Source organism: Nothobranchius furzeri, chromosome 10 (genome assembly GCF_043380555.1).
Source record: "Nothobranchius furzeri strain GRZ-AD chromosome 10, NfurGRZ-RIMD1, whole genome shotgun sequence".
NCBI classification, from domain to species: Eukaryota; Metazoa; Chordata; class Actinopteri; order Cyprinodontiformes; family Nothobranchiidae; genus Nothobranchius; species Nothobranchius furzeri.
Genome location: NC_091750.1, coordinates 48,286,193 through 48,304,751, shown reverse-complemented (window position 1 = coordinate 48,304,751; position 18,559 = coordinate 48,286,193). Strand labels below are relative to the sequence as shown.

Here is an 18,559-nt window from a genome sequence, read left to right as displayed (position 1 = left end):
AAATCTACATTTTATATCTGTACTCCACTCTTCACCCAGAAGGAAATAAACATACTGCCCAGTCCTGGTGGTTGGAAGTATGGTTTGTTGAACTTTTGGCAACAGTTGACATGTGGCTGGGTGTGAAAAGTAAAACAGGACTTATTCTACAGTTCTGATCTGGTTGGCTCTAATTTGAAGAACGAGATGGACGAATGTGCAGAAACTGGACTCAGGTCAGAGGAATTGGTGGTTTCAGGAAATAAAGTTGTTGCAAATCAGCAAAAGAGAGCCATTGGTTATGTTACCTTTGAAAATTTAAAGTTAGAATAAGTAAGAATTCTACAGTGAAATAATCACAAAACAGTCTCATGTCTCAGTCATGTTGGAAGGACAGTTACATGAAACAGATTGCCGACTCTGTCCCAGCAAACACTGCTGCACCAGCGTTTGTATTTGGACACCAGGACTGCAGTACCCATATTTGACCACAGGATGTCATTCTTACGTCATGCACCTTTAATTCCTACCTATGTAACGCTTCTTGCTGTATGGCTGATGTGTTGAGCACTTTTATTTTTTAAATGATTATCTTAATCTAATAAAACGTAATGTGAGCATAGATTCTGTAAAATATATACAATAATAAAAAGCAGTGGACGAGGAGCTGGATTAGCTGCAGCTATTTTTCTAAATTATTGTAAACGTTCAACTTCTAACCTTTGAATAACATAATAAAGCCTAACTCGGTCTTTTATGTTAAAACACACTTTAAACTGTGTGTGTTTGACCATTTTATGCAGTAAAGACAAGTGACGGTGTGCTGTTGTTTCAAAAGCCTTACATTTAGCTTTTTAATCTCCGTATTTAGGACAACTGTAACATGTTTCATGTCAACAATTAAAACTCTAAATCTGATCACTTTATCTGAATAAATTGAAAATTAAATTTCCAATCATTATTTCATTGATTAAGTGTAAAATACAAAGCAACCTTGCTCTATTTGACAACAGATTACCACTTTGTTAAACTGTGAAGTGCTTGTGTGTACAACATTATTTGTAAAGCAAATAAAGGGCATAAATGGCCTCTATGCGTCTCAGTTGCCAACAACATGAGTTCTCCATAATTTGGGGGAAAAGGTTGTCTGAACTGACAAAAGTGAACAAAAGTGGTATTCATTTGAAGGCGTGTGTCCTATTATATCTGAATTCAAAGTAACATTAGATTTAATAAAAAATACATTTGGCCAATAGCCAAACATGGTGGTGGTAGTGTGATGGTCTGGAGCTTCTCTGCTGCTTCAGAAAATCACTCGTCTGTAAAGTATTTACCAGAGTTATTTTTGGTGAATGGTGAAATAGAAATGTGCTGTTCTGAAACTCCAAAGGGTTCAAATGAGGGCAACTGGACTTCTTTAGTTTCTTGAAGACGTTTTGCTTCTGATCCGAGGGGCTTTGTCAATTCTAACTGGAATATGGGAGAGTCAAGCGTATAAACTGTAGCTGTCTGTTGTTATTTAATGAGCAGAAACTACTCTGGGTACCCCGCCTCTCCATCCCCTGATGAGTCGTTAGCCTCTATTGAGAGTGAGTGTGTTGATTAGATGCAGGAAGGTGTGACCTATAGACTGAAACTGCTCAGGAATGACATTCAACGCTGCATTACTGGACAGGTGGAATCTAAGCCCCCTCCCCTATTTAAAGTGGGGTTTCACATTTGACTTAGATAGCATCTTTTACTCCTCTCTCAAACCATCTATCTTTTCTGTCCAGAATGTATACTTTGTCATTTTCAAAGGTGTGTCTCCTGTCCTTCATGTGTAGGTGGACTGCAGAGTGTTGACCTGAAGAGGTGGCTCTCCTGTGTTGTGTTATGTTCCATGTGTAATTGTTGGTTAGTTTCCCCAATGTAAAGATCTGGACAGTCCTCTACACTGGACTGCATAAACGACGCCACCAAGCTTCTGTTTGGGTGTTTTGTCTTTTGCACGGACCAGTTTCTGTCTGAGGGTGATGTTGGGTTAAAAGTTTACCGGGATGTTGTGTTTGGAGAAGATTCTTCTAAGTTTCTCCGAGGTTCCTGCCACGTATGGGATGATGGTGCCTTTGCGCGCTGTTCTAAAACATTTACATGTGTGAAGAACAAGCAAAACCAGGAATAATAGAGGGGCTCAGAACTTTACACAGCACTGCGCACAGAGACTTTAAAATATATTTTTTTAATCTCCACTTTTGGGAGAAAATAGTGTATTAATTTATATATATATATATATATATATATATATATATATATATATATATATATATATATATATATATATATAGAAATCTTTCATTATTTATACTTTTCTCTTCAATAAAAACCTTTGTTCATCACCCGGTTGTCATGGTAACCGCGTATTTACTTCCTGACACGGAGCCGGCTGGAGTTAAAGGAGCAGGAGGTGTCCCCGCGCACCTGCGCCCTGCCTCCTTCCCCGCCCGCTTCCCTGTTGACTCGTCGTCATCGTTGATGTTTCACCTTGTCCGACTCCACCGACTACCTCTACAGCTGAAGCATCTCTTTGGCCCGTGTCCTTCTTCCTCTACCGGTATAATGTTGACTGACGGCCGATAGTTTTACCCAGAGACAGCCGCCTCTGTGCCGGGTGGACATGCAGGACAAAAGCTGCACGTTAGCAGCCGCAGCCGGGAGCCCCACCGGAGGAAGCGGCGCTGCGGCGCAGGTAAGACGGGAACAACTCTCCCTGACGCCCAGTTCTCACACCGCAACGTTATTCAGATTTCAGCGTATTTTGTTTCTGGTTTAAACAAACAAGCCCGTTTTTTTTTTAACTTTTACTTACCGGCGTCGATACCGACAGGACGGAAACCGTGTGCTGAGGCAGTCTAACTTGTCTGCCGACATTTCTTTGTAGAGTTCAAAGACAGCGGTCCAGGTCATAGACGGCGCCCACATAAACGTCATTCAACACTTTATAACAAGTTGTTACAAAAAGGTTTACAGTTCGTGCGTAATTTAAACTACAGCATCTTAGTTTGTTCCCTTTTATTCTCATTAGAATACAGTAATTGTAATTTATAAAAATGCAGTCAACAAGGAAGTGTGGGATTGTAAGAGGATTGTTCATTTAATATTCATAATAGACATTTTAGTTACATTATCTCAGCATTGCTTTTTAAACCGTTCAGGGCAAACTCTGCAGCTTCTTCCCCATTTACCCGTTTTCTCCTAACTTCCCTGCACCTTATTTCTTCTTCTTACTATTCCCGAGCCATCCCATATGATCAGGTCTGTTCTTTGCATTGAAACAATTTTAAATATGTGAACCAATTGTCTGACCCAGATTTTAAACATCATTTAAATAGAATCTGAGGATTGTTATTCATTCATCTTTTAAACTGAACAATTACAGTAATGGCACATAAAGCAGAAGTTTAAGCCTTCCTCTCTGTGACTTGTCACAGTACAACAGTTTCCGTCTCATTTGGAGATGAAATACCTTTCAGAGAAGAGGAAATATTTAAACCAGTGAAGTTAAAAAGAAAGGCAGTGCTGTGTAATTTAAAGCTGAAATGAACAGTTTCCCCATTCTCTTCTTATGTTAGTAATAACGTGCATTAACAGCTCAGCTTAAACCCAAAAAAGCAGAGAAAACAGACCAATACCAGATTTTATTATGACATTCCGATTAATTCACTGTCTTGTCTTCTGGAACTCTCTACATTCAAACGGACATGCTGTCTCCCAGAATGGTCACAATCCAGCAGCATCACCCACCCCGAAGTCTGAATCCCAAGTCCACAGTACGCCTCCAGCCATAGTTATCCCACGGGAGCAGTGGGGTGGGAAGTACGAGTTCCTGCTCTCTTGTATTGGATACTGCGTGGGACTGGGCAATGTCTGGAGGTTTCCATACCTCTGCTACCGCAATGGAGGAGGTGAGCAGTCTTAAAGCATGCCCTCTAAAGTCCCCACAATACCTGGGTGTGTGTCTGTAATCATTTGTTATACCAGTTTGGTCAGCAGACTCATTGCCTAAGACCTGGGTGTGTGCCCTTCTCTTGGATCATGCTGACTTGTTTGACAGAGTTCTTTAAAGTAGTCACTTAAACTTGGCCCTGGACCGCTAAGGATTTTCCAAAGCAGAGACGGTGTATTTTTTTTTAGGTTACACCAGACATTCAGTCTCCCTTTGCAGCCTTTTGCAACTCTGTGTAAATCTGACATTTATTGTAAACGTGTCTCCGCAGGTCATCCATATGCTGCTGTGATTGTTTTCCTCAGCCACGTTTCTCTGTTACAGGTGTGTTTCTCATCCCTTACTTCATTATGCTGTTTGTGACGGGCGTTCCACTCTTCCTCATGGAGCTGAGTTTAGGCCAGTACGGTGCTGCTGGTCCCATCACGGTGTGGAAATGCTGCCCTCTGCTTAAAGGTAAACCATACAGGCCAGTTACCACACACATTCTTGGGCAATTAACAGTTTGTCATTACAACTTTGACTTGGGCTCCAAACAATCACAAAACTAATGTATTCTACTAAGAAGGGTTATTAGAATTATTTTGACTTATTCTGATTTGCTCTTAGTTTATGTTGATTTCTGAGTGAATGGCACAATCCCGCGCCTCCTCTGGAAGTTAAATTCACTAGGATTTGGTGCGTGGCCTTATGGGAATTTCCCTAATGTGGATGGAGTTTTGGAATAAATGTGGCAAGTTGCGGAATTTGTTCAAATGTGGATCAGAACTAACAAATCTGTGATTTTCCTAATAATCCGTCACAATTAAAGCTGGGTTACAAAGTTTAAACAATTTATTTAGACAATAAAAAATAGTATCAAGTAAACAAAGTTTACAGCTGTGTGTCACAAATTCCCATCAAACCACATCTTTCCTTAAAGGTGTGGTTGACTGAAAAGTCACTCTTTAAGGATTATTTCAGATTATAATCAGTCACCATCAGTTTTTCATGCAGGCTGAACATGAAAACGGTGTCCTACACATATTTAGCTTCTGATAGAAAACAGCAGAGGTGTGACCAAGTCACTGCTTTGCAAGTCACAAGAAAGTCACAAGTCTTTCCAGTCAAGTCTTGAGTCAAGTCCAAGTCAAAGACTTCCAAGTTCAGTCCAAAGTCAATGATGTGTAAGTCCAAGTCAAGTCCAAGTCCTTTGATGCATAATGGTCACTACAGTGGACAGGTACTCAAAATTGTTAATTATTTTGTTTTTGCTATTAAGCACAGCTGTTGAAGACTTTATTGCATTTGAGCCCCTCCATTTGGACTTCAGTAAGTCAAGCCAACATATTTCATGTTCAGAATGCACGCTGTCCACTGAGATGGACATGTAATAAATTATTTGTAAATTATTAAATGTTACAAACAATATTTGTTGAAATTTGTTTAATTCATACCTAAAGATGAATGAAAAAATTGTTAAAATCATGGTTGAAGATTTCATAATTCAGGCATCACTTTGAATTTTCAAGTCATAATCAAGTAATCTGTCCAACTTAAATTTAATCACATTGATAATGAATAAATTCCCGAAATAAAGCTTCTTAAAGCTTCATTTATTTGCTCAAACAAGCAGAAAGTGCAGCTGATTGTAAACAAAGTGCTGCAGCATTTAGCAGTACGAGTTCAAACCCAGAACCAAGAATGATTTATGATTTTTGTCCATGTTGTGTCACGTTTGTGCTAAAATATCAAATATGCACAAGCCATCATCAAGTCAACAGATGCAAGTCGATTCAAGTCGCAAGTCATTGGCATTCAAGTCCGAGTCAAGTCGTAGGTCTTTATAGATTTTATCAAGTCAAGTCAGAAGTCATTAAAATAATGACTCAAGTCTGACTCGAGTCCAAGTCATGTGACTCGAGTCCACACCTCTGGAAAATAGATGGTGAAATGTTAGGATTAGAAAATCTGTACACTGTGATGTCACACTGTGAATTTGCGTTCATGGACTCACCTATCTTGGCTCGCACCCGCACTTAGGTAGCAGCGAGGAGAGAGAGAGCGGAGAGTGTGTTGGTGGGAATGACTTTGCAGCATGGCTGAACACATTCTGTTAGCCAATCAGAAGTGAGGTGTGTGCATATCATTATTAAAATCCTGCTGTTTTCAGCCCAACTCTGCACCAGCTAACTTCTGCATCTCAGAACAGGATTATCATAGCTTTGTTAAAAATTACTCATAAGGTTTTGATTTACACTAGACAGCACTGCAAATGCATTAAATAAATGAGGAAATCACATCTTTAAAGCACCCAGAAGGAGTTTTAGAATTATTACCTTCATCATAAACTTGCCATTTAGAGTTCTGTACATGTCTACTGACCCCTGGTGGAGGATCTACAGAAAGCAAACACCAATTTTATTTCTGTATCACTGTTATATAGTAATATAATCACATAATGAAGTAAAAATATTATTAATTCAATTCAAAAATACTTTATTAATCCCAGAGGGAAATTGATTGCTGTAGTAGCTCAGAATAATAATAATAATCAAGTCATCAAAGAGTTATTGTATATTACAATGGCTGTTGGCAGGAAGGATCTCCAGTAGCGGTCAGTGTTGCAGCGAAACTGAAGAAGCCTCTAACTGAAGACACTCTTCCGTTGTCGGACAGTCTTGTGAAGAGAATGCTCAGGATTGTCCATCATTTTCTTGATTCTCTGGAGAATCCTTCTTTGCATTATCTCCTCCTGTGGTTCCACAGTCGTCCCCAGAACAGAACCAGCCTTTTTTATTAGGCTGTTGAGCCTTTTTAGGTCCCTGCTTCTGATGCTACTACCCAACAGACGATGGCTGAAGAGATTACACTCTCAACAACAGACTTGTAGAAGATGTGCAGCATCTTGCTACAGACATTGAAGGACCTAAGCGTCCTCAAGAAGTGCAGTCTGCTGATCCTTTTATTTCTGTTGTCAGGCTAAATGTGGACTGGTGCGTAGCAGTAAAGATTGTTATGGATGACAAGGCATTCATGATCTTAAATATTTATATGCCATATGAGAGTCAGCAGAATGAAGATGAATATCTGGTGAAACTTGGTTTTTTAAGCTCATTTATCAGTCAGTGTGAGTTTAATTGTGTTTTTATCGTTGGTGATATGAATGTTGATATTTCAGACACTCGTTCCACCTTTGGGCAACATCTGATTCAGTAACTTGGTTTTAACTAGCAAAGAGATACTGCCAGCAGACAGCCATACGTATGTCAGTGAGGCATGGCACTCAACTTCCTGGCTTGATCACTGTATATGCACTGAGAATGCACATGAATGCATATCCAAGGTGGAAATCTTATACTCCCTGGCAACAACTGATCACATCCCTGTTTCTATAGTGGTGAATTGTGAAACATTGCCTGTGCTGCTCCAACACCAGAGCCCCTCACACACAGAGAAGCTTACTTGGGCTAAAGTGTCAGTCGAGGATTTTAGGAAATATTACTTACTGTCAGATTGTAGTCTGAGATCTGTTAATGTCCTCAAAGAAACGTTACAGTGTAAAGATGTTAACTGTGAACATATGGAGCACAGGCTGCACTTATGCACTTTGTATCAAAATGTTGTGGACAGCTTGATTATTGCCAGCGAGTTCCTCTGCCAAAAAGGAGCAACAAAATTTAAACCGCTTCCAGGATGGAGTGAGCATGCTTATGCGTTACATGCTGAGTCCAGAGCAACCTATAAAGCCTGGGCAGCTGCTGGTAAACCAAAATCCGGTTCAGTATTGGAGTCTAAGAAAGCTGTGAACGTTAAGTTCAAGAATGCTGTTCGCTATATTAAAAGGAATGAGCAAACAAAGCGGGCAAACTCCTTAGCGAACAAACTAAAGAATAATAATGTTTCGGAGTTCTGGAAGGAGTTAAAACGCTCCTGTATCAGTAAGCAGCTGCTACCTGCATCTATAAATGGGGTATCAGGAGTTAAGAACATTGTAGAAGCCTGGAGGAATCACTTTAGCAGAATTTTTAACTGTGTGTAAATAGTGAAAGGTTCAATGTTGGCAACATTGACTACAATCATGGTATGATTGTCAGAGCTGATGAAGTCCGTCTCGCTATAGAGAAAATGTCATTAAACAAAGCTTGCGGCCCTGATCAACTATCAGCAGAGCACATGAAGTACACTAGCTGTAGAGCTCAGGTGTTACTTTCATTGTGCTTTACCGGCTTTTTGAAGCATGGAATCTTGCCTGACCATACGTTATCTGTTCTCTTAGTCCCTATAGTCAAAGAGAAAACTGGAAAAATCGCCTGTATTGATAACTACAGGCCTATTGCTATGGCAAGTGTGTTGTCCAAAGTGCTTGAGCATATTTTGCTGGAAAGACTGCAAAATTTTATAACTACGACAGAGAATCAGTTTGGTTTTAAAGGTAAACTTAGTACTGACTTGTGTATCTACGCTTTAAAAGAAACTGTTAGCAAATACATGAGGCATAATACTTCTTTTTTTATGTGTTTTTTAGATGCCTCTAAGGCCTTTGACAGAGTCAATCATCAGAAATTATTCATCAAGCTACAAAACAGAGGGGTCCCTTCATACCTAGTTAGGATTTTGCACTTCTGGTACTCTCAACAATTGATGCAGGTAAAGTGGGGGACAGAAGTGTCTGAACCTTTCTCTGTATCGAATGGAGTCAGACAAGGAGGGATTCTGTCACCTGTCCTTTTTAACCTGTACCTTGACGAGCTGTCTGTTACTTTGAATGATAGTAAGACTGGATGCTTGGTAGGTGACCGCCTTGTAAATCATCTAATATATGCAGATGACCTAGTCCTCATGTCTCCCTATAGTGCAGGCCTGCAGCAGCTGCTCAGGGCATGTGCTAAGTATGGTGAGCAATTTGACATCCTATTTAACCCTTAAAAAAAGTGTGGTTATGATTGCTGCTACTAAAGGGGACCTGAATCTTAATTTTCCATCTTTTAACTTAACAAATCAGGTCCTCGAAGTGGTAAGCAAAGTAAAATATTTGGGGCACATTTTAAGAAGTGACCTCTGTGATGACGAGGATATTAAAAGGCAATGCGGTAAGTTGTACATGCAGGCTAACACGCTGGCACGTAACTTTGGCATGTGCTCAGATCCTGTTAAAGTGTCCCTCTTTCGTTCCTTTTGTACTCCTCTCTATACAGCCCACTTGTGGTGCAACTATAGTAAGGTAGTAATGAAGAAGCTTCAAGTGGCTTATCAGGATGCTTTTAGAATCCTCATGAAGCTCCCTAGATGGACTTCTGCAAGTCATATGTTTGTTGTGAGTAACATCCCTACTTTTCATGCGCTTCTGAGGCTCTTCATGTATAAATTCATCTGCCGACTGAGTTTGTCATCTAACGCTGTTGTTAGAGCGCTGTCTTCTTTAACTTACAGTGACACGAGGTACTCCTCAGTCCTTTTTAAACATTGGAACAACTGCCTATATGGTTTGTAATTAGAATGTGTTTTTACTTTTATTTTATTCTTGTTATGGACATATCCCATGTCTGAAATAAAGTTTGAATGAATGAATGAATGTTCCTTCTTGTAAACGGCTTTGCTGTTCTTTCTCCAGTCCAGTCTGTTGTCCAGGTGAACTCCAAGGTATTTGTATTCCTCAACCACCTCCAATTCTTCTCCCATGATGGAAACAGTGTTTGACTCCACCCTGTTTCTTCTGAAGTCTAAAATCATCTCCTTTGTTTTGTTCACGTTCAAGGTCAGATGATTGTTTCCACACCATGCCACAAAGCGCTCCACCGGCTCTCTGTACTCAGCTTCCTGTCCATCTCTGATACACCCGACAACTGCAGAGTCATCTGAGTATTTCTGTAGATGACAGGTCTCTGATTTGTACTGGAAGTCTGAGGAGTACAGGGTGAAAAGGAATGATGAGAGTACAGTCCCCTGTGGTGCTCCAATGTTACTGATCGCCTGATTTGATGTGCAGTTCTTCAGTCTCACAAACTGTGGTCTGTTTGTCAGGTAGTCTTTAATCCAGGTGATAGTTGAGGCCCCCACCTGTATCTTCTAGAGTTGCTGGCAAAGTACATCAGGCTGGATTGTGTTAAATGCACTGGAGAAATCAAAGAACATGACCCTCACAGTGCTGCCTGCTTTGTCTAGATGACAGTGGGTTGGTTGAAGCAGCTGGATGATGGCATCTTCAACTCCAACTCCATGGCGATAAGCAAACTGCAGCGGGTCCTGATATGTTCTACGGTAGTTTGCTTATTCAGGTGGACCAACAGGAGTCTCTCCAGGACCTTCATGATGTGGGATGTCAGGGCAACTGGTCTGTAGTCGTCAATGACTGATGGGCGAGTTTTCTTTGGAACTGGAACAAGGCAGGATGTCTTCCACAGGACTGGAACCTTCTGCTGTGCCAGGCTGAGGTTGAAGAGGTGCTGCAGAGTCCCACAGCTGCTCTGCACATGCATTCAGTGCTCTGGGGCTGACACCATCTGGACCTGCAGCCTTGTTCCTGTTCAGTCTCTCCAGCTGCCTCTTCACCTGACTTCTAGAGACAGATAGGTGGGAGGGGGAGGTAACTGGGGCAGCAGCATCTCCCGACTTGGTTGAAGACAGATTTATAGAACCAGAAGAGTCCATGACTGCGTTAGAGGACAAAAGAGCTGGCGTGTGACAGGAAAATGTTGGATCAGAGGAGGATGGGATGTCTGATTGGCTGGGGACAGGCGAGGAGGATGCTGGGTTTGTTCCTGAACTGAACCTTTTGAAGAACTTGTTCAGTTAATTGGCTGTGTCCAGGCTGCCATCTGTGCAATCCTTCCTCTGCTTGAAGCCTGTGATCTTCTTCATCCCTGACCATACATCTCTGATATTGTTCCTCTGTAGTTTATTCTCCAGCTTCTTCCTGTATGCCTCCTTGCTGTCTCTGATCTTGATCTTCAGTTGCTTCTGTATACTCCAATAATTCCCTGTCTCCCTCCTTGAAGGCTCTTTTTTCTCATTTAGCAGATTCTTCAGTTTACTGGTGATCCAGGGTTTGTTATTAACGAAGCATCTCACTTTTCTGGTGGGTATGATGTTGTCCATACAGAAGTTTATATAGTCAGTGACACATCCAGTCATGGCATTGATGTCCTTGGCAGAGAGTCATCCAATCTGTAGTCTCAAAACAACCCTGCAGGGCTTCTTCAGCGTCCTATGACCATTTTCTCACAGTTCTTCTTGTCACAGGTTGCCTCTGAACAAGTGGTTTGTATTCTGAGCAGAGAAAAACAAGATTGTTATCTGATTGTCCCAGAGGAGGTCTTGTTTTGGACATGTATGCATTCTTTACATTTGCAAAACACAAATCCAATCTCTTGTTTTCTCTGGTGGAGCAGCTGACAAACTGTTGAAATGTTGTATGTGTAGCAGAGAGCGATAGCCTAGTGAACTAGACCAAATTCTTGCTTTGCAAAGAATAATACATTTATTTAGTCTGGCTTGCCAGGCTAAGAGAGCGAGGCATGATTAAAATCACTAGATATAGTCACAAATGCATTGGGCTGCTGGGTTTGTAGCTTAGCGACAACGTAACTGATGGCATCACATGCATTTTCAGCAATGGCTGAAGGTAGAATATAAACAGTTGCCAAAACAACACTGGTGAACTCTCTTGGCAAGTAATATGGGCGACAACTTACTGCCAAGAGTTCTACATCTGGGTTGCAGAGACATTTCACTGAAACATGAAATACGACCTAGATGGCACCATCTTTTGTTGACAAGCACTGCCACTCCACCTCCTTTTCTTTTCCTGCTCCTCTTCAGATCTCTGTCTGCTCGTACAGTCAGGAATCCTGGCAGAGAGATGCTGGAATCGGGGATATGTTCCTGCAGCCGCGTCTCAGTGAAACACATAATAATGCACTGCTGATACTCTGGCTGAGTCCTTGAAAGGGCTTGGAGTTCCTCCATCTTGTTGGCCAGTGATCTCACATTGCCCATTATGATCGATGGAAGAGATGGTTTGAATTTCCTCTTTCTCTGTCTCCATTTTGCTCCCGCTCTGCATCCACGCTTCTTGCGTTTTAGCTCATTTGGGATTTGTGGCTTCAGTTGAGGTAATATTTCAGATTTCCAATGTTAATTAGCTGCTCCCGATTAAACCAGCTTGTTGCCATGGTTACACATCATAACAAATGCTCAAAAAGTGAAAAAATAGCAGTAAAAATCCTCTGAGCTTCACAGCATCAGAAACAGAAAAGTAAAAGGTCCAAAAAAAAAAGTTTTTCATAAGACGCTATAAGAAAAAATGTCCAAAAAAGACTAAACTTACATGTAGTTAACAGAGCTACGCCAACGTGCAGCCCCCCAGAGCAATGCGAGAATTGTGAATTATACTCACACTCATTATATAGTTGTTCTATAAGCATTAGGCAATTAATAGTTCAGTATTAAAAATGATATTTCTATTCTCATCATAAATTCATATTTCAGGCATAAACATATGACTGAACTGAATATGTCGGCGCCCTTGTGATAACAGTTAATCCAACCTAACATGATGGTTGAGGAGAATTGCAGTCTGCTGATTCACTTTCTACTTCATGTGACTGATGCTTAAATTCCATGATTGCAAATTTTAAGTAATGACGATCATTCAGGGTATCTTGGCTTGGACCGTGCACCATCTTGCCACAGGAGTTCCCCAGGGCTCAGTACTAGGACCTCTTCTCTTTGCCATATACACCACCTCACTGGGTGAGATCATTCGATCACATGGCTTCTCCTACCACTGCTATGCAGACGACACCCAGCTCTGTCATTTCCGCCGGTCGACCACACGGTCTTTGCACGAATATCAAACTGTCTCTCTGACATATCAAAATGGATGAAATCCCACCATCTCCAACTCAACCTCTCTAAAACTGAACTACTTGTCTTCCCAGCAAAACCATCCATACAGCACAATATCTCAATCCAAAATGACTTCCTATCTCTGGCTCCTTCGAAGACATTTCGAAATCTGGGTGTAGTGATTGATGAACACCTGACCTTTAAAGATCATGTTGCCTCTGTTGCTCATTCATGCCGCTTTGCGCTGTATAACATACGAAAGATCAGACCATACCTAACACAACATGCCACCCAGCTCCTGGTGCAATCTACTGTCATCTCCCGCCTCGATTACTGCAATGCCCTTCTAACTGGTCTTCCAGCCTGTACTGTGAGACCTCTTCAAATGGTCCAGAACGCAGCGGCGCGTCTGGTCTTCAGTCAGCCAAAAAGAGCACACGTCACCCCTCTGTTCATTGAGCTCCACTGGCTACCGCTAGCAGCACGCATCAAATTCAAATTGCTAACACTAGCATACAAAGTCCGAGATAGTACGTCTCCCATCTACCTGAATCCTCTTGCAAAGGCTTACGTCTCGGATCGTCAGGATTGTCTGCTAGCAGTGCCTACACCACGCTCAGGACAATCCAGACTTTTCTCATGCATTGTTCCACAAATGCGAAATGACCTTCCAAGCACTACCAGAACTGCGGCTTCCTTTTCAATTTTCAAGAAACTCCTGAAGACCCTGCTCTTCAGAGAGCATCTTCTTAACTAGCACCTTGCCTACACCTGTCCCCCCTCTCTACTGTCCACTCCTTGTTCCCTACTCTCCATGACTGATGTCAATGTTGTTGTTGTTATTGTTGTTGTTAGCCTCAAGGGCAATATGCCGATTATCACTTGTAAGTTGCTTTGGACAAAAGCGTCTGCTAAATACATAAACATAATGGGGGGAAAAATTAGATGGGACTGTCAAAAGCTCAAATAAATGAGGAACTAGTGATTTTTTATATAAAGTGTTGCTTGGGTGCTAAGTAGAAATGCCAACAGGAAGTCAGCCATTGTAATTAAATAGACATGGAGACCTCAGTGTTACTTAAGCCTTTTTATTTGTGTCCTAGCTACATGTAAAATAACCCATCTGACCTACTTATGCTCCTTTTTTGTCTTTCTCTTGCAGGTATAGGAATTGGAATGCTGTGTGTGTCCACGTTGGTGTGTCTCTACTATAATGTCATCATAGCATGGACATTTTACTACCTGTTCAGCTCTTTCCAGAGCCCCTTGCCCTGGTCATGTAATGCTAAAGCTAACGCTGCATTCTGTGGCAATGGCACCACTGCAGGCAACAGCTCCATGGAAAAGACTCGCAGTCCCACTGAGATTTTTTGGAAGTGAGTTATTTTGTTTGCATGGCCATTTGTGCACTTGTTATGGAACTCATTAGCCTTTTTTTACTGTCACTCAACTGAAAACTTTTGATGGAAAGGTGATTCATTTTGACAGGGGCACAAGCTTTTTGTTTACCTAACACTTCAGACTTTCAGTTTATATGACTCAGAACATTAAGGCAACACCTCGTATAACAGATTCTTAAAGTCTACACTATAAAATATAATCCAGAAAATTTTCATCCATTCTATTATCATTTGGAAATCAAGCGTTATTAATGCGTCTGTTCCGTCTGCTTGCCTTGTAGCGAGAGTGTGCTGGGTGTAGTTCACAGTGAAGGCCTTCATGATCCGGGCCCCGTTCGGGCCCCCCTGGCTCTGTGCCTCCTGGCTGCCTGGATTATTATCTTCCTGTGCATGCTCAAGGGCATCCGCAGCTCAGGAAAGGTGAAAACTGTCTTTTACTTTCATCATCTGCTCTGACGCAAACAAAATTTGATCTGTTTTTCTGGTTTGTTTTATACGTCTAATGCTCTGTGTGTGTTTTTAGGTGGTTTACGTGACCGCCACGTTCCCATACTTCGTCCTGGTTGTTTTGATCATCAGAGGTGCCACCCTAGAGGGGTCTCTTCAAGGTGTCGCTTTCTACCTCACACCAGACTGGAGCCGGCTAGCTAATGCACAGGTGCGTCTGATGGATGACTGGCTCGCATGGTGGAAAGCACTTTTTAAAGCATCTACATTTAATAGAAACACAGACTCAAACACTTTAACCATAGAACAGTGAAAAAAAGCCTTTTGTTGTTAACCTTTCGTTTCTATGTCTACAGGTGTGGAATGACGCAGCATCGCAGATCTTTTACTCCCTAGGAATTGGGGTTGGAGGGCTGCTTTCTATGGCCTCTTACAATAAATTTGACAACAACGTCATCAGGTGTGTTTGCTGTGTTGCTTATTCTATTGCTAATTATCAAAGTTTCCTTCTATTAATCGCTTTTTCTGGGTAATTTTTCATTTCAGAGATACAATCATTATCACCACAGGAAACTGCTGCACCAGCTTTTTTGCAGGCTTTGCTATTTTTTCCATTCTGGGTCACATGGCATGGAGGAAGGGAGTGCCTGTGGGAGAAGTGGCAGATACAGGTAGCTGACATGCTTTCTTTAAAAGCCACAGTGATATTTATTTGGTTGTTTTTGTACAGAGTATCATTTAAATTGCACAATCTTGTCTCCAGGTCCTGGGCTGGCCTTTGTTGCTTACCCAGAAGCCCTTGCTCTGCTACCAGGCTCAGTGTTTTGGTCTATTATGTTCTTCCTCATGCTGTTTATGCTTGGGATCGATACGCTGGTAGGACCGGACAAAGATAACAGGACAAATAAATGTGTTTGTTCTTGTGACATGTGGTTTGTTCCATCACAGTTTGGCAACATGGAGGGCATCACCACAGCCGTGTTGGATGAGTTTCCAAACCTCAGGAGGAACACGCTGCACAAGTCCATGTTCCTGGGTGCTCTGTGTTTCACCTTCTACCTGATGGGCCTCCTGTTAGTGACGAACGTGAGTCTGCTTTTGTTTAACATCAGCTTGTGAAACAATCCCGATGTGTATTCACATTGTGTGTGTGTGTGTGTGTGTGTGTGTGTGTGTGTGTGTGTGTGTGTGTGTGTGTGTGTGTGTGTGTGTGTGTGTGTGTGTGTGTGTGTGTGTGTGTGTGTGTGTGTCTGTCTTCATAGGGAGGGATTTACTGGTTCACTCTCATTGACTCCTTCAGCACTAGTTTTGGCCTCATCATCATCACATTGTTCATGTGCCTTGGCATCTCCTTCTTCTATGGTATCCCATGCCACTCTAACCATCTCATCACGCTTCTTCTTATGTGTTTTTGTCATTTCTGTTGGGTTCAGAATTATTAACCATGCACCATAAACTTTCACTTTTAGGAGTCAACCAGTTTTGTCAGGACATCATTGATATGATCCGTCACTGCCCTCCCTGGTGCAGCAAATTGCTGATTTACTTCAAAGCATGCTGGGTTTTTGGCACACCGTTTCTTCTGATGGTGAGAACATTTTCTATTGCTGTGGATGTGTGAAATCAGTTGTGAAACTCCAGGAGTACAGCTGGTATGTCTGTTTCCCTGTAATATACTGTAGTAGGGCTGGGCAGTAAATCGAAAATGTATCATTATCGAAATTTCTGACTCTTATCGTATCTTATCTGTGTCTTGAGTCATATATTCAAGTTTGACAACCCCAAGTGCCTTCCTGTTCATGCATGTTTCAAAAATTATCTAACTTCTTTATTTAGTTTAATTTTCTAAATTTAGATGTATTTATTCCAACCAGTTTTATTTATTTATTTATTTGTTTTTTTGTTTAAAAAGGTTTGGGTTCTTAAGAGCTACAGCAGGAAATGACAATTTGATCCTAAACCATCCAAAATAACTGAAATAGTCAAACTTATTATTGATCTACGGTAGCAGGCTGTGATGAAACCTGTCTGTCGGTGGATCTGCTCAAGTGGAGGGACTGAAACCTGAGCTCCTCCTGCAGCACTTCCACAATAGTTCCCTGACTTTCACTGATTACATGAAACCTTTCTCTCTCTCTCTCTCTTTTTTTTTTTTTTTTTTTTTTTTTGCTTTTCCCACATTTCTGGAGTAGTTCATCCTGATCTACATCTTCATTGAGATGTACAACACCCCACTCCACTACGGCTCCTACGTGTATCCTCAGTGGGGGAAAGGATTGGGCGTGTGCATGGGCGCAACCTGCTGTCTGCAGATCCTCATCTGGGCCATTGTGGCCATCAGCAGGGAAACAGGAACACTGAAAGATGTCAGTATCACCTCTATTTGTTTCTGTTTCATTGTGAGGTCCAGTTACTCCTCTGTTATAGCCACACAAACAGCTTAGCTCACATCATCGCTGCTGTAACGGTTCAAACTGTATTTATACTGACAATGATTGCTGATGGTGTGAAATGGCCTGCATGGTTTTATGACCGACTCTGGAATTGCCTTTACAGCGTTTCCAGAAAACAATCCGACCCCTGAACTCCTGGAGGGTTAATAACTTGAACAGCACTGAGAGAAGTGAGGAGCACATGGAGCCTGACAGAGTGGAAGCTCCGTTCACCGTCACGCTCACAGACAGGGACTTCACTGCGATGACGTGGGAGATGTGAAGGCAGAAAACGGGCAGCAGAGATGGACTGAAAACAAATCAACCCATGAAGGCTCCGGTAGCTGCTTAGGATGAAACTGTTCTGCAGGGCAGTGTGGATTAATACCTTATTTATATTATGTGTATATATGAATAGTATTTTTACATTTTTAGAACGTGAGACTCCAAATGTAAAGGATTAGATCTTTTTTGCTGTATGATAAGTTTTTTTTATGGCTGAGAGACCAGAGCGTCATTAAGTCCAAGAAAAAAGTAAAAAAAAATTATTAAAAAAAATTACCTTTAAAGCCTGTTAACAACATTTTAAAGATTTGCCACATTGTCATGGTATTGCCCACATGTCTTCAATTAGACATTCAGTCTTAATGGTTTTATTACATTTTTTTAATTGATTAAATTTCATATTGACTGCAAAAAAACAGAGACCTCAACAAGACAAGTTGGTATAGAAAACAAATTAAACAACTCGGTCTTTATATTTTGGCTATAATTACAGATTCCTATAACATTCATTCAGCTGTCTAACCCTCCTAACTTATTTGTGGTAAAACAAGCTATAAAATTAGCACATATAGTCTAGCTTGAATTTTATTTCACCTAATTCTTAAGATTACACCTCAAATTAGTATAAAGGGTGGGTTAGTTGGAACATTTCAGAATTTGACCGCACGTCCCAAAACCATTTTACAAGTAAATGTGGATTGGAATGGCATATATATATATATATATATATATATATATATATATATATATATATATATATATATATATATATATATATATATATATATATATATATATATATATATATATATATATATATATATATATATATATATATTGAATTCTGATGAGCAAAAATATAATTTCGAATATCTGAGATTATATTTTTTTGTGTGAAAAGCTACAGGTCAGACAGCAGGAAATGATGAAGTTGTTTCACCTGTTGTAGCAAACTGAAGAACCACCTTGCTGGTGCCAAAATAAAAAATAAAGCTGCAAAACTGTCATCTATGGTACGTTCCACAGATCTATCCAAATAAATGTGTTTGTTCTAAGCGGTCTGTCTGTAATGTGTTGATGGGTTCATCTCTTTTGTACCTTTTTCAGTTTTATTAATACTTAAGATTCAGGTTATTGCTGCATCCCAGAAAAGGAAACGATTTGCTCAAGGCTGAAGGCTCTAAATTTTACTTAGTTTTTTT

At 40.9% G+C, this 18,559-nt stretch overlaps 1 protein-coding gene across 1 annotated transcript; it reads left to right on the top strand.

Annotated features, from left to right (window-relative positions):
• The first annotated feature begins 2,419 nt into the window (after positions 1-2,419).
• slc6a7 (solute carrier family 6 member 7) lies at positions 2,420-18,073 on the top strand. The gene is made up of 14 exons (XM_015960959.3): positions 2,420-2,707; positions 3,734-3,923; positions 4,289-4,420; positions 13,956-14,169; positions 14,475-14,613; positions 14,717-14,851; positions 14,997-15,100; positions 15,187-15,311; positions 15,404-15,516; positions 15,589-15,726; positions 15,903-16,002; positions 16,110-16,228; positions 16,833-17,006; positions 17,197-18,073. Exons 1-14 carry the CDS (start codon positions 2,636-2,638, stop codon positions 17,353-17,355), a joined length of 1,914 nt encoding a protein of 637 aa, XP_015816445.3. The 5' UTR covers positions 2,420-2,635; the 3' UTR covers positions 17,356-18,073.
• Positions 18,074-18,559: the final 486 nt, after the last annotated feature.

Bases quoted from the DNA above. Each gene is read 5' to 3' on its own strand.
- slc6a7 (XM_015960959.3), top strand. From the start codon at position 2,636: ATGCAGGACAAAAGCTGCACGTTAGCAGCCGCAGCCGGGAGCCCCACC. The intron at 14,614-14,716 runs GTGAAAACTGTC...GTGTGTTTTTAG, and splicing joins GCATCCGCAGCTCAGGAAAG to GTGGTTTACGTGACCGCCAC. The intron at 16,003-16,109 runs GTATCCCATGCC...TTTCACTTTTAG, and splicing joins TGGCATCTCCTTCTTCTATG to GAGTCAACCAGTTTTGTCAG.